We start from the raw sequence: 22,359 nt of genomic DNA, 5'->3' as shown, positions 1-22,359 counted from the left end.
GTATTCAGTCATATCAAACCTGCCGGGAACACATTCATCTCTGAAGATTACTAAGATTTGTGAAGAAAATGTGAGCACTGCTGCCAAAGTGGCCAATTCTTGTATTTTATTATGGAATATTGCAGTTTATTTTAAATTATTTTTACACTTTATCTGGAAACACTTTATTTTACAGTGCCGTTGTTACATGTTACATGTACTTACCATAGTAATAACAGTAAATTATGCATAATTACATGCAACTAACCCTAACCCTATAGTAAGTACATGTAGTTGCTTAATATCACTCAGTACTTAAACATATAATTACACTGTAACAATGACACCTTCAAATAAAGTGTAACCCTTTATCTTAAGGTGTCATTGTTACAGTGTAATTATGTATTTAAGTATGGAGTAATTAATTACTACGTTATTAGTATAGGGTTAGTTGCATATAATTATGCATAATTTATAGTTACTATAGTGACCAGTGTTGGGAGTAACAAATTATTAGTAACTTGAGTAATTATGTAATTGGATTACTTTTAAGTAACTAGTAAAGTAACACACTACTTTTAAATTTACTACAAAATATGTGAGTTACTTTTTTAAATTAGTAACTTTGTTTCCCATGTATTAACTGACCAATCTATTGTTTCCTCTCTTGTTGAGAGTGATATGATGGGTATTGTAGGTACAGACTAAATGTAAGCATGCATTTAATCGTAACACTTGCTCAAAACGGATTCAGTATTCCTAGAAAATAATAAAAACGGTGAAATGCAAACTCAGATTATTCCGCAAGCCTGCAATAATTAAATGCTAAAAAACACTGTATTTAATCTGACTTTATTAACCAGTGTCCCCTGTAGTCAATAATTTAAAACCTTAAAGGGCTGGTATAATGCCCTTTTCACAAGATGTAAAATAAGTGTGTGTGTGAAGTTTTAGCTCAAAATACCCCACAGATATTTTTAAATAGCATGTTAAAATTGTCAATTTTTGAGGGTGAACAAAAACAAAAAAGTTTTGTGTCTGTTCCTTTAAATGCAAATGAGCTGCTGATCCCGGCACAGGGGGCGGAGCTTCACACCGACATGCACTGACAATTTAAAAAAATGTTAGCCTTTTATGTTCAAACACCCTTGCCTCATTTAGTATTCGTCGGTCTATGAATATGCAAATGAGCAAAAAACGCTTTGGTGGACACACAGCCTTAGGATTTGGTTGAGGGTTAGTAACATAATTATGCATAATTAACTATTATTACTATGGTAAGTACATGTAACATATGTAACAAGGGCACTGTAAAATAAAGTGTTGCCATAGTGTTCATCACTGAAATGATTTATCTGTGCACATCATTTTTGTTTTAGTTTACGCAACACCATTTTCTTCTAAAAACTTGTGCGATTTGGCAGTACATTTACACGACAACAGCGTTCTGGCGGCCTGAAAACAAAGCTTTTGAAAACAGAGTTTCAAAGTGCAAGTTTTTGTCCTCTCCAGGACCATAAACAATAAAACAGTAAGTTTGTCTTGACATTCACATTTCACATACTTATTATAAAGTTAACGAACGTTATCCTGAGCATTGTAATGTTTGAAGCAGATGTCATGACAAATGTCAGCAGACCAGGAAGCGGTTCATTCATAAATCCATTAGATTTGACCATCATGCCATGGGAATGCCGCGCTGAAAAGGGGCGGGGCTACACAAGGCATGTTGTTTCTTGAGAGTGACATCGCCAACAACTTTTTGTTGTTGTTTTCGCGGATCCATGTGAACAGCGATCGGTCAAGGGTTTCGACTGCATCGTTATTGTGGGAACATACCTTTAAACTCATTATTCCTGGTAATCTAGAATCAGAATAAGTTCCTCTTGCAGCATCTCTTCTCTAATGACGAGGGCGGAGCTATAACCTGTCACTCACATGAGATCAGCCAATAGCAAACCACAACCATCCAATCAACTCACCACAGACACAATCAAGCCCCGCCCACATTTGTTCTTGTTCCAGAAGCGTTTCACTCAGATATACGACACTATAGAGGAGAAAAGACCAGCGCAACTTCCCTTTCACCCTTTCATGCTTTAGTGTTACAAACACTGGCATTGATTCATAACAATAGTGATCACAGTGCAAAGGAAATAACAAATAAGAGAACAATATGTCAGATGTATAGAAAAGATTTATTGGTGATAACGGTTGAACACATTGTTAAGAACTATACAACATGTAAGCTATCTCACCTTTGCATTAAATGCATTTCTTGTTTCAAACACTCGACATCTGGCATTCTGAGACAACTTTCACAAGCCCTAATTATGAATTATTTTCACAATAATTCACTTGTAATCGCGCCGGCAATGACTGCTGGAACCATGGACCGTCAATGATAGAACTTCAATTTGAAGCAGCGAATCACATTGAGTGAATATGAAGATTCAAGGAGACAATGATGGAAATACAGCAAAATCAGAAAAAAATTAATTTAGCAAATCACAACAATGCAAAGTCTCATGTAAAATCTGACTTGATGAAGCAGGAGGAGGAAGTTGCCGCATTAAACCGAGTTCACTGGAGAATTTCAGTCGAAGAGCACATTGGTTTCACTAAATCCATACTGAGATCCAGAGGTAAATGCCTCTCATGTCCAAATGTGTGGGAATGACACGAGACGTTAGCGCTGGAAGAGCCGTGTGTTTCTTCATCATACATACTGCTTCTTCTGCGCTTGAGAGGCTAAATCCTTAGCCTTCACTTTAGCCGCGAGCGCAGTTTCGCGAGCCTTCACTGTCGCGGTCTCTGCTAGCGTCCGTGAGGGAGTCTCACCTGCAGGAGAACCACATACAACAGGTAAAGCATTAGTTCACTTCACAGTAAACATTTCCTGATCATTTACTCACTCCCATGTCATCCAAGATGTTCATGTCTTTCTTTCTCCAGTCGTAAAGAAATGAAGGTTTTTGAGGAAAACATTCCAGGATTGTTCTCCATATAGTGACTTCAATGGGGTCCAACGGGTCGAAGGTCCAGATGTGAGTTTCAGTGCAGCTTCAAAGTCTTATCTAGACAAACCAGCCGACATTTTATAACAGAAATAAACATTTATATACTTTTATCCACAAATGCTGGTCTTACTCTAGCTGTGATGCGACACACATTACGTAATCAGGTTGAAAGGTCACGCGTGTTCCGGTTTATAAATCTACGGTGAAAAACTCAATCTCATTTTCTCCTCCAATATCCTTTTATTTGTACCTTTTATTTGTTTATTTATTTTGTAAATGGCGTTTGACTCAGTCTTTGCACGTTCTCTTTGTAAACACTGGGTCTGTTCTTACGCCTACGTCACGCTTGACCTTTCAACCTGATTACGTAATGTGTGTCGCATCACAGCTAGAGCAAGACCAGCATTTGTGGATAAAAGTATATAAATGTTTATTTCTGTTATAAAATGTCGGCTGGTTTGTCTAGATAAGACTGTTATTCCTCGGCTGGATCGTGTCGAGACTTTGAAGCTGGACTGAAACTCACATCTGGACCTTCGACTCGTTGGACCCCATTGAAGACACTATATGGAGAACAATCCTGGAACATTTTCCTCAAAAACCTTCATTTCTTTTCCACTGAAGAAAGACAGACATGAACATCTTCTTGGATGAGTATATTATCAGGAAATGTTAATTCTGAAGTGAGCTCCTCCTTTAAACAGCTCCTGCACTGCTTGAACTCCAGCTGGCATCTTACCTTGCATCTTGGCCAGGGTGAACTCAAAGCCTTTCATGGTCTTGGTAACGTTGCTCTTAAACCGGGCAAGTCCGAATTCCTGAAAATGGGATAAAGATGGAAAGCACTTTGAATAGACTTCTTCTGGCAAGCATACAGTGAGGCAATTGAACTGCAAACTAAACACCACACATGAACATCCATCCATCCAGACTAGTAGCAAGTACAATGGCACTGCTTAGAAAAGTTATTTCCATGTATAATTACTGTTTTGGTGGCATTGTGCGTGTGTGTTGTCTTTAAGAAAATGAAAATAAAGGGATAAAAAATAAATAAAGTGACAGTCAAGACATTTATAATGTTACTAAATATTTCTATTTCAAATAAATGCTGTTCTTTTGAAATTTCTAATCATCAAAGAATCCTGAATTTTTTTTAAATCCTGATTTCGTTGATAATAATAAATGTAAAAAAATGTAATAAAATCTTTCTTGGAGATAAGCACACACTCGCTGACCTGCACAGCTTTAGAGAGGCCGTACAGCTTGGAGGAAATCCAGGCCTCTCTCTCGATCTCCGTCCAGCTGCTGTTCTCAGGGTTCACTTTATACACACACCGCTCCTCCACGCTCTACACACACAAAACACACAGTTAACCTCCTGTACCTCATGTCTAGTCAGGACAGTTAATAATTAAACTAAGCAGGAATCAAACTAAACATGTTTAAAATCACTATATTTACTCGTGCACTAGCAATTATTAGTCTTTTTTTATATATCGGAGGATGAAACCCTTCAGAGAAGAGTCTTTAAAGAGGACATATTCTGCTTTTGTCCATGTTCATCTGTGTTTAGTGTGTCATGATGCTGTTTGAGTTCTTCTCTATATCAGTGTCAGTGTTTCTGAACTCCTGAAACGCCTCCAGTGTAGTCTTGAGTTTCTTCCGGGAACGAACACGTCACAATATTCCTCATTATAATAATTAATGCGCAGAATAAAGGGGCGGGGCCTGGTTGAGTTAGTTAGTAGTGTGTTAAACTGGCGGTTATGGTAAGGGGCAGGACATTTCCCAAACACACTCGAAGCACTCGACCAATCACAACTAGGGATGCACCGAAATGAAAATTCTTGGCCGAAACCGAAAACCGAAAAAGAGGAAACCAAGGCCGAAAACCGAAAACCGAAACACCGAAAGAAATTATGCCAATTATTAGTACCATTGCATTTATGGCTATGACTGTGTACTAACTTTACTAAAATCAAGGCATTGCAATTGCATAAATTAATATTAAAGTTTCAAAGAATAAATCAATTAAAATTGTATGCAAATATTTATTTAGCACATTGCAAAGTATATAAAATTAAATGTTTAACTTGACCCCACTCATGTGTACATTAAATAATAATGTAAAAGCCTACTGGCCTGCAGAAATGTTTAAAAATTAAATGTTCTCTCATAAAAACAAAGTGCATTTAGGCCAATACTTCCATAGCCCATAATAATATCTGCAGCTATATGCTCATGGACGTGAGTTGCAAAAACCATAAACAGCTAAGGTAAACACACACACCTCTGAGAAATGACGGCTGCTCTGCACACACACGCAAGGTCTCTCGCTCCCTCTCTCTGCCGCGCGCGCGCTACGTATGCGCGCTCATGCTCGCTCGCGATTCCGGGAGATTTAAACAAATTTGCGGGCATCAGGGAGCCGCTATCAATACGCGGGAGACTCCCGGAACTTCCGGAAGACTTGGGATGTCTGTGTTTTGAAAATCGCTGTCCGTGGGTCACTCTCAGATATATTGAAATACGTCCACACCGCAGATATGTTGCTTCAGACAAGCACGTGCAGGTCGCGGTATCTGCTGTTTGCGTCATCACAACATTTCGGCCGTATTGTTTCGGTGATAAAAGTCTTTCGGCCGAAAACCGAAAATGCACTTTTGGGCCATTTTCGGCCGAAAATTTTCGGTGGCCGAATATTCGGTGCATCCCTAATCACAACACACTGCTCCAGCCGACCAATCAGAGCACAGTGTGCTTTTCAGAAGGAGGGGCTTCATAGAGACAGGAACTAAACAGAGCGTTACTGACAGACTGGGAAGAGAGGAGCCGCAACAATGGAGAATATGAGGAAAATAATCAACATTCAAGCAGGAAAACCTGTTCTAGTAGAGCCTGAAACATCATCAAGACTGTGTGAAAGAGCATCACAGGTCCTCTTTAAAGCAGCTCTTGGCCACTGACACCTCATGTTGTTTTTCAACATGTCATATTTCAAATATTTCCACCCTGATTCTTATTTTTTTCATCGATTCAAATGTTTTATTTAATAAACTCTTATTATTATTCTACTGTAATGCAGTAACGAAAATCTAGACACAATGTTTAGTCAGTTTTTGTTCCATTTCAGAAATAAAAAGGGGAAATTAAGTGCTTATTGTCATGAAAGTCAGAATGCACAAGATATTAATGGCTCTAAAAATAGTCATCATTGTGTTTGTGTAAAATCTGAACGCTTGTGATTTGGGGGGGGTGTTATCAGACGTGTTGTGAAGCAGCTGTGTGTGTGTGTGTGTGTGTGTGTGTGAGAGAGAGACGGCGCACCATCACTCGAGCGTGGCTGATGTTCCAGGTGAGGGTGGTCATGGTCCGGCCCTGAGGGTCCACCACTGAGTCCTCGATGATGTAGGCCTTCTGGGCCATGTGTGCGGGCAGAAACCTCTCCGCCCAGCGAGGAGCCCGGCTGGTTTTGGTCAAGAGACGTCTGGACATCAGGCAGTTGTCTGGAGTGACTTCCCGAAATATGATGTCTTCCGTTAAAACATGATTACTGGGGAATACAAAATTTTGTCAAAAAATTATTAAGTTAAACATACAAAGTTAAAATATATCCAAATATCCAACACACAAAAGCCTTCATGTAAAAAAAAAAACATGATTACTGGGGAATACAAAAAGAAAACAAAATTTAATTAAATATACAATGGTTATAAAACAATAATATTATCTATCTATCTATCTATTATATACATACAAATAGATTATCCTGCTTATACCATGGTCATTTGACAGCATAGACAACTTAATTGTTGAATATGTGTTGTAACTGCACCTGTAAGGTTTGGGGAATAATAATATATAACATGATGAATATGTGTTGTAACTGCACCTGTAAGGTTTGGGGTATAATAATATATAATAACATGATGAATATGTGTTGTAACTGCACCTGTAAGGGTTGGGGTATAATAATATATAATAACATGATGAATATGTGTTGTAACAGCACCTGTAAGGGTTGGGGTATAATAATATATAACATGATGAATATGTGTTGTAACTGCACCTGTAAGGGTTGGGGTATAATAATATATAACATGATGAATATGTGTTGTAACTGCACCTGTAAGGGTTGGGGTATAATAATATATAATAACATGATGAATATGTGTTGTAACAGCACCTGTAAGGGTTGGGGTATAATAATATATAACATGGTGAATATGTGTTGTAACTGCACCTGTAAGGTTTGGGGAATAATAATATATAATAACATGGTGAATATGTGTTGTAACTGCACCTGTAAGAGTTGGGGTATAATAATATACATTAACATGATGAATATGTGTTGTAACTGCACCTGTAAGGGTTGGGGTATAATAATATATAATAACATGATGAATATGTGTTGTAACTGCACCTGTAAGGGTTGGGGTATAATAATATATAATATCATGATGAATATGTGTTGTAACTGCACCTGTAAGGGTTGGGGTATAATAATATATAATAACATGATGAATATGTGTTGTAACTGCACCTGTAAGGTTTGGGGTATAATAATATATAATAACATGATGAATATGTGTTGTAACAGCACCTGTAAGGGTTGGGGTATAATAATATATAATAACATGATGAATATGTGTTGTAACTGCACCTGTAAGGGTTGGGGTATAATAATATATAATAACATGATGAATATGTGTTGTAACTGCACCTGTAAGGTTTGGGGTATAATAATATATAATAACATGATGAATATGTGTTGTAACAGCACCTGTAAGGGTTGGGGTATAATAATATATAATAACATGATGAATATGTGTTGTAACTGCACCTGTAAGGGTTGGGGTATAATAATATATAATATCATGATGAATATGTGTTGTAACAGCACCTGTAAGGGTTGGGGTATAATAATATATAATAACATGATGAATATGTGTTGTAACAGCACCTGTAAGGGTTGGGGTATAATAATATATAATAACATGATGAATATGTGTTGTAACTGCACCTGTAAGGGTTGGGGTATAATAATATATAATAACATGATGAATATGTGTTGTAACTGCACCTGTAAGGGTTGGGGTATAATAACATATAATAACATGATGAATATGTGTTGTAACTGCACCTGTAAGGGTTGGGGTATAATAATATATAATAACATGATGAATATGTGTTGGAACTGCACCTGTAAGGGTTGGGGTATAATAATATATAACATGGTGAATATGTGTTGTAACTGCACCTGTAAGGGTTGGGGTATAATAATATATAACATGGTGAATATGTGTTGTAACTGCACCTGTAAGGGTTGGGGTATAATAATATATAATATCATGATGAATATGTGTTGTAACTGCACCTGTAAGGGTTGGGGTATAATCATATATAACATGGTGAATATGTGTTGTAACTGCACCTGTAAGGGTTGGGGTATAATAATATATAATAACATGGTGAATATGTGTTGTAACTGCACCTGTAAGGTTTGGGGTATAATAATATATAACATGATGAATATGTGTTGTAACTGCACCTGTAAGGGTTGGGGTATAATAATATATAATAACATGATGAATATGTGTTGTAACTGCACCTGTAAGGGTTGGGGTATAATACTATATAATAACATGATGAATATGTGTTGTAACTGCACCTGTAAGGTTTGGGGTATAATAATATATAATAACATGGTGAATATGTGTTGTAACTGCACCTGTAAGGGTTGGGGTATAATCATATATAATAACATGATGAATATGTGTTGTAACTGCACCTGTAAGGGTTGGGGTATAATCATATATAATAACATGATGAATATGTGTTGTAACTGCACCTGTAAGGGTTGGGGTATAATAATATATAATAACATGGTGAATATGTGTTGTAACTGCACCTGTAAGGGTTGGGGTATAATAATATATAATAACATGGCGAATATGTGTTGTAACTGCACCTGTAAGGGTTGGGGTATAATAATATATAATAACATGATGAATATGTGTTGTAACAGCACCTGTAAGGGTTGGGGTATAATAATATATAACATGATGAATATGTGTTGTAACTGCACCTGTAAGGGTTGAGGTATAATAACATATAATAACATGATGAATATGTGTTGTAAATGCACCTGTAAGGGTTGGGGTATAATCATATATAATAACATGATGAATATGTGTTGGAACTGCACCTGTAAGGGTTGGGGTATAATAATATATAATAACATGATGAATATGTGTTGTAACTGCACCTGTAAGGGTTGGGGTATCTCTGCCAGAACGCCAGAAACACTTGGTCCCATGAGCTCTTCAGAAAGCCTGAACAGCTGAAATACTTCACCATTGTTCCCGCTCAACCTGTTAAAAACTGAAACAAAAGACAAAAACAGCTAATAATTGTCTTTAAGACAGGCATGGGGAACTCTTAACTCTGGTATATGAGTGCATGTGCATAACCTGATCTATGGAATGGCAGATATACATAAATAACATTATGAATATGTGTATAAAGTATTATACTGGTGTATATATAGTATTATAGTATAGTATTATATATGGCCTAGGACCTCAATACATTGCAGATATGCTCACTGAATATAAATCCACCAGATCACTCAGATCATTAGGATCATATCAGCTAGAAATACCAAGGGTTCACTCTAAGCAAGGCGAGTCCGCTTTTAGCTATTATGCTGGAACCAGCTTCCAGAAGAAATCAGATGTGCTCCTAGTGTAGTCACATTCAAATCCAGACTCAAAACACTTCTGATCAGCTGTGCATTTACTGAATGAGCACTGTGCCACTGTTCGTACGACTGATTACACTGTTTTATTTCTGCATCCTCCTTTTGATTCTAAACTCAAATGGCACTGAAAATTTAATAAGAGACAAACATAAATTCAGCTGTACAAAATATGATACACCAGTGTTTTGCCAGTTTATCTCTTTTATTTCTTTTATAACTGTCTAAATTGTTAAAAGGTACCGGAGGGGGATTTACTCATGATGGTCAAAGGATCACTGTGGTGACTGGTACGGGGATACTAGTCCAGATTAGTACAGGGATACTAGTCCAGATTAGTACGGGGATACTAGCCCAGATTAGTACGGGGATACTAGCCCAGATTATTACGGGGATACTAGTCTGGTGGGTTTAGTTAATCCATGGTACTGTAGTGGGGGAGACCCAGAGGGTCTGGATGATCAGATTTGTGAGCAAGTTATGAGTGCTCACCTTTTTTCAATTGAGGTCAAAATTGATCTCTCTAGAGACGTCCAGAGTTATATACACACGCCGAGGGAAAAACCACAGAAAAGACTGAACATCCTGGGAATATCTCAGAGTATCCACTGTACGTCCGACTGACTGCACTAATGCACTGATTCTAAACTTAACTCAAATGGCACTGAGAATTGGGTAAGAGAGAAACATAAACCACATAATTGGGGAAATTGAAAGATGCAAAATAAGATACACTGGAGTTTTGCCAGATGAGAAGTTTATTCCATGTATCATCTTTTTACTACTCTAATTCATTCCTTTTATACCTGCTTTTATTTTGTGCTTATTTTCTATGCAAAAGCACATTGAATTTCCATAGTGTGAAATTTGTATTCCTTTCTATGTAAAGCATTTTGAATAACTGTTTTAATGTTCCTTGCTTTTATTTTGTGATTATTTGTATTCCTTTCTATGTAAAGCACTTTGAATTGCCATAGTGAATGAAAAGTGCTATATAAATAAACTTGCCTTGCCTATATGACTGAAAGCTGCACACCTACACATGTCAGATGACTGACAGCTGGAGAATGCTATCTTAGCAAGCAGATCACTGACAATCTACACAAAAGATGAGCAGAAACCAGCTCGGGGGGTTTAAGAAGATCTAGATAAGAATTTCCCAGAACTGACTAGAGTTAACTCAATGAATCCGATTAACGCTGTTATTAAGAGAGTGTTCAGAGTTCAGCCAATGTGCCTAAAAACCCACACAGCCATAGAAATACACACTTTAATGGACACATGGACGGCTATGAAAATCAACTAATAGACCCTTTATATTATTAGGAGTATTAGTACTCAAACGTATTAGAGTAATAAAGTAAGAGTTGATTATGAGCTGTGAACCGGATGCTAGCTGAGCTCGCGGCTAACACATGTTCAACTGACACTCGCTTTCTGAATGACGATCTATCTGCAACTAACGTTACACCCAATGAAATAAATGTGAATGAGCACTTACCAGAGTAAACAGAGTGTGTCGTCGTCGTACGAGGTGATTTCTCTACTCCTACATTGCACAATCATTCGTGAGGCTCGTCTACACACGACTACGTGACAGAAGAGAGAAGGTCATGGTCAGACCCAGTCAGTGACGACACTTCCGGAAGACCACTGGACCTCTGAGTTACGCGGAGCCCACCACAACCCTTCAGTTATTAATATTACATCATGTTAACGTGGATTATAATCAAAATACATAAGTTCTAGAAGAGTCGTTTTGTGTACAAAAGAAAAGTCTGTATGCGCTAAGATGCAACAATGGGTTTCGGACCTTTAAATATCAAGGAGTTGGACATCAAACACCCGAACCCTCTAGCGGTCGAGCATGGGGGATTTACTGTACAACGAACAATATTACGTTTTGAATTTTTAAAATGAAATAAATGAAATGAAAAATGAAATGTTTGTGAAACATATGAAAAATGAAAATGTTTTATTTTATTTTAAATAAATAAATCCAATTTGATTTTGCTTTATCAAATTGGTTCGAAAATTCGACTTTTGGGTCAAAACAAAACAAAATCATTGGTATAATTAGAAAAGGCAAAATGTTTTATAAAATATTCACACGTGTGATCTGAATGCGAAATACTATAATACTGAGCGATGTGTTTTAGTCTATATAATTTGTAATATACACCCATATGCAAAACCTAATAAAATTAATTGTCTGAAAGTTCTCTTATAAGCAACTTTATCTCTCCCATTAAATGGCACCAATATGTTTTCCATGCACTGAACAGTACATCATTTTTTTAGAGGAAAAAAATTATGTAATTCACCAAATGTTTTTTTTTTTTTTTTTTTTTTTTCATGTTGCAAAGGTTGTAGTGCATTCCTAATGGCCACAGTAGGCTACTCAATTTTAATTATTATTATATATTTTTTAATTGCTATATAATTCACCTAAATTTTTTTTAATGTTCAACCTATTTGCCAGAGTAATACGATTTTGGTGCTGGTACAACACATATTGTTTACTGATTAAAAACAGTGGCTAATATGATTTTAGCATATAGGCTCCTCATTTTCTGTAATGAATAACGTCAGGGTTTGCCGTGGTGTTCACAGTATTTCAGTGCAGCCTGGACAACACAGCAGATTTTGTTGCAGCAGATAGGCCTATTTATAATGTCATGAAGTTTTGAACATTAAAATGATTCTTAACGCAAGGCATTGGGAGAAATGTAACCGTGGAGTTTTGTTCATTCATTCATTCTCCAAACAGTGAAACCAAACGCACTTCTTGGTTGTCATTCACATGACTGGATCTTAAAATGCGAACAGAAATGAACACGTGATTTCATGTATTGCTAGTAAACCTTTAAGTATTTCTTCTTAATTCATTATAGTAACCCAAACAATTGACAGTGATCAATAATTTAATAAATGCGTGCATAACCAATTTTATCATTACCCAGTCAATAAGAAGAGCTCAATATGATCCAATTACTTGAATATATTTTCTCAAAGTACTCCAGACTGAAATCAATATGAATAATTTTATCCAAACATGAAAAACACATAAATAACAATATAAAACAATTTAAAAAGAATAAATAAGATAAATAAAATAATAATAAAAAAGTTAAAACAATTTTTATAAAACAATTTGTAAACGTATTTATGATAACATTAACATAAAAAATATTTTTCTTACACAAATGCATGGTTTCGTTTCAGAAGGCCTTTATTAACCCCTCGATGCCTGTGGAGCACTTTAATCATTTAATAGATGCACTTTTATGATGGCTAGATACACTTTTATGATGGACAGATACACTTTTATGATGGATAGATGCACTTTTATGATGGACAGATACACTTTTATGATGGATAGGTACACTTTTATGATGGACAGATACACTTTTATGATGGATAGATACACTTTTATGATGGACAGAGACACTTTTATGATGGATAGATGCACTTTTATGATGGCTAGATACACTTTTATGATGGATAGGTACACTTTTATGATGGACAGATACACTTTTATGATGGACAGATACACTTTTATGATGGATAGATACACTTTTATGATGGCTAGATACACTTTTATGATGGACAGATACACTTTTATGATGGATAGATGCACTTTTATGATGGCTAGATACACTTTTATGATGGACAGATACACTTTTATGATGGATAGATGCACTTTTATGATGGATAGATGCACTTTTATGATGGATAGGTACACTTTTATGATGGACAGATACACTTTTATGATGGACAGATACACTTTTATGATGGATAGATGCACTTTTATGATGGATAGATACACTTTTATGATGGATAGGTACACTTTTATGATGGATTGATGCACTTTTATGATGGATAGGTACACTTTTATGATGGATTGATGCACTTTTATGATGGATAGATGCACTTTTATGATGGATAGATGCACTTTATGATGGATAGATACACTATGATGAATAGATGCATGCACTTTTATGATGGATAGATGCACTTTTATGATGGATAGATACACTATGATGAATAGATGCACTTTTATGATGGATAGATACACTATGATGAATAGATGCACTTTTATGATTGATAGATGCACTTTTATGATGGATAGATGCACTTTTTGATGGATAGATACACTATGATGAATAGATGCACTTTTATGATGAATAGATGCACTTTTATGATGGATAGATGCACTTTTTGATGGATAGATACACTATGATGAATAGATGCACTTTTATGATTGATAGATACACTATGATGAATAGATGCACTTTTATGATGGATAGATGCACTTTTTGATGGATAGATACACTATGATGAATAGATGCACTTTTATGATGAATAGATGCACTTTTATGATGGATAGATGTATTTTTATGGACTTCAAAACAGAAATGGCCATTCACTGCCATTATAAAGCTTGGAAGAGCCAGGACATTTTTTTAATATAACTCTGATTGTGTTCGTCTGAAAGAAGAATGTCATATACACCTAGGATGGGTTGAGGGTGAGTAAATCATGGGCTAATTTTCATTTTTGGGTGAACTATCCCTTTAAAATATGTGAAAATATTGGCCAGGAAGTACAGCTACTGGATAGCTACATCCATATATAAATATAGATTTACAGGAGTCAGTGGCAGAGAAGACGAAGCCAACAGCTGGATGAAGCCCAGCGGACACCTTGACGTCAATTTGACATCAACAAATAGTCAAGATTTTGACCACCATGTATGACATGCATGAATATGCATATTTTTATTATATTTTGTAATTATTTCCTTGTAGTTGTAAAGAGGCCCAACAAAGGTATCAATCTGACATGTTTTTTCTGGTCCCTACATCTCAGGTCAATATCATTGACATTAAATCGATGTTGATTTGATGTCAGGAAATAAGACGTCAAATTGATGTGAAATTTATCTCAAAACAATGGTGATCAGCGCGAGATGCATGTTTATATATATATATATATAAACATGTCTGTATTAAAGTAAAAATGATTGATAAACACGTATTTTGAATGGAATTAATGTTTTATCTGGTGGTTTAAAACTCTGTGTGGTTGAAGTTCTCAGCTCACAAATTCTGACTGTGGTTTCAGAGATTATGTTGATTAAAGGGTTAGTTCACCCAAAAATGAAAATTCTGTCTGTAATTACTCACCCTCATGTTGTTCCAACCGCGTAAGACCTTCGTTCATCTTCGGAACACAAATTAAGATATTTTTGATGAAATCTGAGAGCTGATCACTTCTCCATAGGCTGCTAGGTGGCCCAAACTTGCTGGCCCAGAAAAGTTATTAAAGAGATTGTTAATATAGTCCAAGTGACTACAGTGGCTCAATCTTAAGTATATCAAGCAACGAGAATACTTTTTGTGCGCAAAAACAAACAAAAATAACGACTTTATTCCACTATTCATTTCCTTCTCTCTGGGCCTCGTAGTGTTTTTGCGCAGCGCGTCTGTGTTACACGTCACCACGTAGGCTCACTATTGGCCGACGCTGGTCATGTGTGTGACGCGCAGCGCAAAAACACTACGAGGCCAGCAAGTTTGGGCCACCTAGCAGCCTATGGAGAAGTGATCAGCTCTCAGATTTCATCAAAAATATCTTAATTTGTGTTCCGAAGATGAACGAAGGTCTTACGCGGTTGGAACAACATGAGGGTGAGTAATTACAGACAGAATTTTCATTTTTGGGTGAACTAACCCTTTAAACATCAAAAGTACATCAATTAATGTTATTTCTGCTACAAGTCTGTGTTTTATTATATTATTATATTAATATGATCTTTTCTCTATTGGGGGCCTAATGGTTAGAGTCAGACATGTAACCCAAAGGTCGCACGTTCCATTCTCAAGAATATTAAGTAATGTCACTACTCACTGCTTCTTATGTGTGTGTGCACTAACGTGGATGGGTTAAATGCAGAGGACAAATTCCAAGTATGATAATTAAACTTAAATAAAAACGTAATAAATGACGGAAAATTGCGGGAAAATAGCCAACTTAATTTATACACTACATTTACAGAGGTGCTATATAATTTCACTTACAGCTTTTAAACATTTAAGTAAAGATGGTTTAAGTAAATATTATCTGTTTCTTACTGAAACCACAGTCAGAGCTCAGAAGTGAAATCTGATAAACCAGAAACCAGCAGATAAACCAGAAACCAGCAGATAAACCAGAAACCAGCAGTAGAAAAGAGAAGAAAGAGCAAAAACAGAGACAGAACGAGAGAAGAAATCAAGCAAGACTGCAAACGTTCTCATGCCATGAGCACAGCGCTGCAGAAATCTCCTGAATATATCTAGGTAAGACACGGTTGTTGTTGTTTTTTTCACTTCAAGTCATTAAAGATGAACCGACGTCATACAGACTATAGAATACATTCATATTTTCAGTCTAATGATTCTGAGTTGTATGTTTAGCTGGAATAAGATGCTTTGTGACTTCTGAAAGTTGCTCAGCATGTTTTAAGCAGATACAAATGTTTCACTCATTTATTTAATTACATATTTTCAGCAAAGAGATCAAAGCCAGACAGGAAAACGGGAATGTATCTATTTCTCTGGTTGCCGCTCCCGCTACAGATAAGGGTCAGATACTCCATCTTCATCATCATCGGTGTGTGTGCAGGTCTACCAGCTTTTCTTTGGTCTGCCAGCGATCTAATTCATCACAGAAAGAATGGACTCCGTATTTCAGCCTTCATCATCCTCCTCCTCCTCCTCCTCACTGACTGTGTTGAGATTTTCTTCAGTCCCTATGTACTGTTAAAACTGGTCTTAAATGAGCTCTACAGGGATGGAAATTGGACATTTCGTGTTTCTGTATCTTTATTGTCCTCATCAAGACACTGTGGTCTCGTCCTGAACCAGCTGGTGGCGCTAGAGGGAATTCTCTCAGTGGAATATCCACTGCACACTGCTTCAGTTTTCTCCTCACCCTTTTTCATCTCTTTCTACATACTGGTGTTTCTCTGTATCATTATCGGTGACATTTTTTTGCCATATTCTTTTATTTTTGATATTTTCATGTTAATTATATCAGTGATCACATGGATGATATCTAGTTTTGCTCTGTGTAGTACTGATCGTCACTCTCACACATCCAGAGAACCAGATCGTCATATTTGGGTTGTGTTCATATTCACTCAACTGGTGCTTTTTCTGCCCAGTGTTTTATTCAGTCTCTTAGTCTTTTCTCCATATACTCCTCAGTCTCTTCATGTTTGGTATATTCCTCATATCTTGGTGAGCGTGAGACTGATTTCAGACCCTCTCGTGTGTGTGCTGGTCCTCAGGCAGAATCCCAGTGTTCAGACATCACAACCCGACAGGACCAGTTTAGTCTGAGCTTTTTACTTTTCAATGTCTAGGGATGAAATTTGTAATTGCCATTCAGCATACAGTAACATACAGTAAGAAATTAATATATATATATATATATATATATATATTCTTCTTTTTCTTCTTTTTTTTATTTAATAGGCTTTAAATTGACATATTTTTAGGTTTATCTTTCCTTAACAATCACCGAACATTCAAAATATTATAGAAACTTTTAATTTAATGAACTTGCCTTTTTATTTAATGTGTTTCTAAAGTCTCTGTCCCTGTTTAAATTAAAGCTGTTTGTTAATTTAATTGCATTTTCAAGATAAATGGCCTAAGTAATCAATTACTAATTAAAGAATTAGATTATAGACATTTTATTCATTAAACATTTTTTATTCATTAAATTGTATTATTTTTTATTGAACTCTTTACTTGCTATTGTACTCATTCATCCAGATTCCTAAAACATTTTTGAGTCTCGCATAGGCCGGGTAAACGGATCTCATAATCACAAACTCATCAGTCTTGGTCATTAGACAGAGGCGATTGACTTATATCTTAGAAGGCCGTACTCTACTTGCTCATTCTAGAATATATTATTTAGTCCCCATTGATCTGAACAGACTATAAGACTATATCTAACCAGAGGTCATGACCATAACCATAGAAACAAGCTGACCAACTTAACTTCTTCTAATGGTAACTTTGGAAATATTATTAATAATAATAATAATAATGCGTTACATTTATATAGTGCTTTTCTCGGCACTCAAAGCGCTTTACATGGAAGGGGGAATCTCCTCAACCACCACCAATGTGCAGCATCCACTTGGATGATGCCACGGTGTAATATAGTGAGTATACAAGCTGTTTATGTTTGTACAATTTCTTCAATTCCATTATAATATAGTAAAATGTTATTTTTCTAATACTTTAAAATACTGTTCAATTTCTTATTTGTGCTTTCTGTTTAAAAAGAGTGTTTATTAAATTAATTATTTTCGCTTGGCATACCAGCGTGATGACGTCATCGCACACTTCAGTGGGTGGCGCGCGCGCACGTGATGCGCTTCATTCTGAGTAAATACACCATCACTGCAGCGCTCTCTCTTATTTCATTTTTCTTTAAAAGGGGCATATAATGCCATTTTTGTACAAGCTAATATGATTCTTTAGGATCTAAATGAAAAGTTTGTAATATACTTTAATTAAAAATTATCATTAGCATTGTAAGAAAACACTAATTTTACCCAGTAGCACCTCAATGCAGTACAGGAGATCCGGGGGGGCGGAGTTGGATATAGATATAAGGGGTGGAGATGGGTAGGTTTAGGTGTGGTTTTAGGGATCAGGGGGTGGAGATGGGTAGGTTTAGGGATTAAGGGGTGGAGATGGGTAGGTTTAGGTATATGTAAGGTGGGAGGAGTTGGATCTGGATCCGACTCCTCCCCGTGGATTTCACTGTTTTCAGCACGCCGTTTAAGTGCATGTGTCTTTAAATGATAATGAGCTTTGCTCACCCCGCCCCTCTGTTCTGTGCGTACACCGTTTGTATTAATAACACAATAACCATAACGCGTTGTTCATTATAAACGTGGGATTATGAATTATATTGAGAACGTCATACATAGAAAACATGCCGTAATGTACCCTGAGTGTAAACAGCCACATTCATCGTGAAGAGTGCAGCAAGCGATTTGCAAAGATTAATATAAAGATTAATATAAAGGTTAATATAAAGGTTAATAAAACGTTACACTCACTTCAGTTCTTCTGGAGGTGCAGCAGGAACACGAATAGTTGGTACCGATCCTTTTTTTCAGGACCCTTTTTTTCAGTTACTGACCCTCGTTTATAAAGCGGTCTGGTGTGTGAAATGATTTGCACAAACATGAAAGCATTGACGTTGATCGTGGGGAATATTCCCTTCGAAAACAAACTCAGCCACTGCGTCTTCAGCGGTTCGGATTTAGGAACATCAAAATGATGCTGTGTTCATTATTACACCCAAGAACAGAACACCACAATCGCTTAGACGCCATTCTGCTCATAGACTGTGCTCCAGTGAGTATCAACAATGACCGTGCCGGTCCGCACGGATTATGATTGACAGCTCGCTCATGAGCGAGGGCGGGTCTGTGTTGAAACGCTGCTGTCAATCAACAATCGTGGGAGGGGCGTCGATTCTGTGACGTCACACGATCGAACGGCTTGATTTGAGAGGGGGGAAAACATATAAGAAGTTTTTTTTTAAAAACACTGGATGGATTTTTATCATTTTATGATGGTTGTGTACAGGCACTGCCAACACACATTTCAGTACAATCAACTTATAAAAGTGCATGTACCATTATATGACCCCTTTAATCCTTATACTCCTTTTCAGGTAACTAAAACAACCTTCGGTTTTGAGTATAAACATTGTTAATGCAATACTGATGAGTTGTGTGTGTTTAAAGTAGTTGTTGTCTCATGTGTCATGAGTTTAGTATGCTTGAGCACATGGTTAGCATGAGCGCGATAGCCCGCTATTCATTATAAATGGTCATTATGTCGGTGTTATTTGTGTGTATGAGAGTACATGATGTTGTTTCAGTCTTATTTTGTTTGTAAAAAGCATGAGATTAGAGTGTTACTACCAGCTGTAAATGCCACACGTCGTTTTGGGGCTAGAGCACGAGTTCATAAATGAGTTAAATAGCTTGTTGATCATATTTTTCTTATTCCTTCTAGTGTGTTGGAATGTTTAAAGTCACTTATGTCTACAACGAGTCATTACTGTGAAAAAAAAAAGTGATATACATGTTGAGAATGTAATGTTTTGAGCTTTTGTTATATGCATATTCTCTTATGCTTGATCTGAGTAAATACATCAACTAAGAAGCCATCACTGCAGCGCTCTCTTTTATTTCATTCTACCTTAAAGGGGTGGTTCGGGATTTTTGACATCGGACCTCATTTTTAAGTCAGCCTGGTTGTTATTCATCAGTGGAGACATTTTTTTATTTTTATTATCCAGTCCTTATATTTGGATAGTTAGCCGATGCTAGGCTAGCGCGAGTCAATGGTAGATGTGTTAGCCAGCCATTAAAAAACGTTTTACCCACTCCACAGTGCACCAAACGCAAATCAATTATAACACTAGACCAGCGGTTCCCAAACTTTTTTTCCTGCGCACCCCCTATATGTCCCAACCGGGTTGGCGCACCCCCAATCCCCACTTCAAAAAAATAACGCAACAAAGCTTTGTTTTATCGCAATATAAAGACTCATGTTTAATCATGCGCAAATAACCAGAACACGCATGACAATAACAACATCAACAAAGTTTCAACATAATGCAACAAAGCTACGCACAAGCTTCCACTTTTAAGAGGACGAGTGACAGACACAGGCTCAGTAACAGAAAGCACGGTTATTTTCAGCCGCGTAATTTGATTTAAAAGCGAAATATTTTGTAACATTACACATGTGACATGTTTTAAGGTCACTTTTGATCACTTTAATGCATCCTTACTGAAAAAAAAAATCGGATTAACCAACACATTTTTGAACGGCAGTGTACATTCAGTTGGTCATTATTGCAATATAAACACTGTCAGAGTGATCAACAAGGTATATCTTCATTTACCAGTCGAAGACGGAGCAACTTTCTGCTCTTATGTTTACTCCGTGCACTGTCAAGGGCTTCATCATATCTATCGCGGTACTGGTCTTTGCAGCAATTATTTTACCGCACATACTGCATCGCGCGCTGTTGGCATCGAGCCTGGAGAAATGTAGCCACACTTTTGATCGACTTTTCCACATCTTTAGGGAATTGTGTGTGTGTGCTCGCGTCTCATATGAGTATGTGCGCGGAGAGTGTGCTCGGGTCACATTGAGTATGTGTACGTGCGCGACAGCAGCCGCTCGAGTTTGTGTGTGTGTGCTCGCGTTTCATATAAGTATGTGCGTGGAGAGTTTGTGTGTGCGCGCGCGCGTCTCATATGAGTGCGTGAGCGACTTTAGGTGTGTCGTTGTGCATTTCATATGTATTTGTTTTATCAAAAACTAATAAATTATTGTTGTTTTTTTATTTAAAATAAAAGGAAAAGGAATTTACAAAGGAAATGTTTACTGTTCATGTTTTTTTTTTATTGTGTGGAAAAATCCCACTTAAAAAAACAAACCGCCATTACATTTTTCCTCTCGCGCACCCCCTGGTGGTAGTTCGCGTACCCCTGGGGGTGCGCGCACCACACTTTGGGAATCCCTGCACTAGACTATCGATGTATATGTCCGTTGAGAGAATAATGTTAGAAATCAAACTTACCTTTCATCACATTGCATTAGTTATAATTTGTTCCCTGTAATCATAAGCCTTGTCTATATGGAATTATCGCTATTGAAAAAAACACTTATATAGAAATACCACCATTATGACGAGAGGTAAAGACGAGTTCTGTCTGATGAGGAGCAATGACATAGCCTACAAACTGAACATCCAGACAGAACTCGTCTTTACCTCTCGTCATTCTAATTTTAAGGTCCAATCCATTGAGTAAAAGTTTATCTTAAAAGAAGATGTCACTGTGAACTGGTGCGAGTAGTTCGACCACGTTACTAGCATTGGTGAAGGCTGCTCTCTTTGTCAGACCACTATTTTCCCCGGCAGGGTCCGTCACATCCATATGCCCCGCCTTGTCTTTGTAAAAGAGCCCCGCTGAGAAAAGTGTTTCAAGGGTGTCTTTACCATAATTAGTAAGACACTCTATCATACAGCGGTATGGATATGTGCTAGAACTCTGTGAAATGAGTCGATCTCCAAGCGATACGTCCACTTGTGAAAAAATAGTGGCTCCCGGATAGTTAATAAGCCCTACGGGATCGCCGTCTGTAATTTCCGTTCCATCTGCATAAGTGATTTTGAGACACATAAACAACAATGTGTTGTTTAGATCCACGTAATCCTCGCCATTCCCCGCAATAAAAAATTCCAGAGGGGATGTGTCAGATATCGCTGATAATGGTGGTATTTCTATATAAGTGTTTTTTTCAATAGCGGTTTGTGTCAGTGGTACAGTAAACAGATCCAGTTCGGTTTTTAAACACTCTTCTGACATGTTGTGTAGTAACGCCATGATCTAAAATATTGTTTTAACAGAACTCCTTGATCGTTTTGAAGCAGTACGCTTAGCTGTCTCCTTGCGCTTGCGTTTTACAACTGATGTTTTCTTGGGGGGCTGTT

The 22,359-nt window shown here is 36.9% G+C and overlaps 1 protein-coding gene across 1 annotated transcript; it reads right to left on the bottom strand.

Annotated features, from left to right (window-relative positions):
* Positions 1 to 2,158: 2,158 nt before the first annotated feature.
* Positions 2,159 to 11,416, bottom strand: prelid1a (PRELI domain containing 1a). Its single transcript, XM_082177355.1, has 6 exons — positions 11,261 to 11,416; positions 9,268 to 9,383; positions 6,327 to 6,552; positions 4,235 to 4,348; positions 3,739 to 3,817; positions 2,159 to 2,820 (listed from the first exon to the last, which is right to left on the bottom strand). The coding sequence occupies exons 2-6, from the start codon at positions 9,357 to 9,359 to the stop codon at positions 2,699 to 2,701; spliced, it is 633 nt and encodes a 210-aa protein (XP_082033481.1). The 5' UTR covers positions 9,360 to 9,383; positions 11,261 to 11,416; the 3' UTR covers positions 2,159 to 2,698.
* Between the last annotated feature and the right edge of the window lie 10,943 nt (positions 11,417 to 22,359).

Source organism: Leuciscus leuciscus, assembly GCF_965113295.1.
Source record: "Leuciscus leuciscus genome assembly, chromosome: 8".
NCBI classification, from domain to species: domain Eukaryota; kingdom Metazoa; phylum Chordata; class Actinopteri; order Cypriniformes; family Leuciscidae; genus Leuciscus; species Leuciscus leuciscus.
Note: the sequence above shows the minus strand (reverse complement) of the source record. Positions and strands in the feature narration are given on the sequence as shown.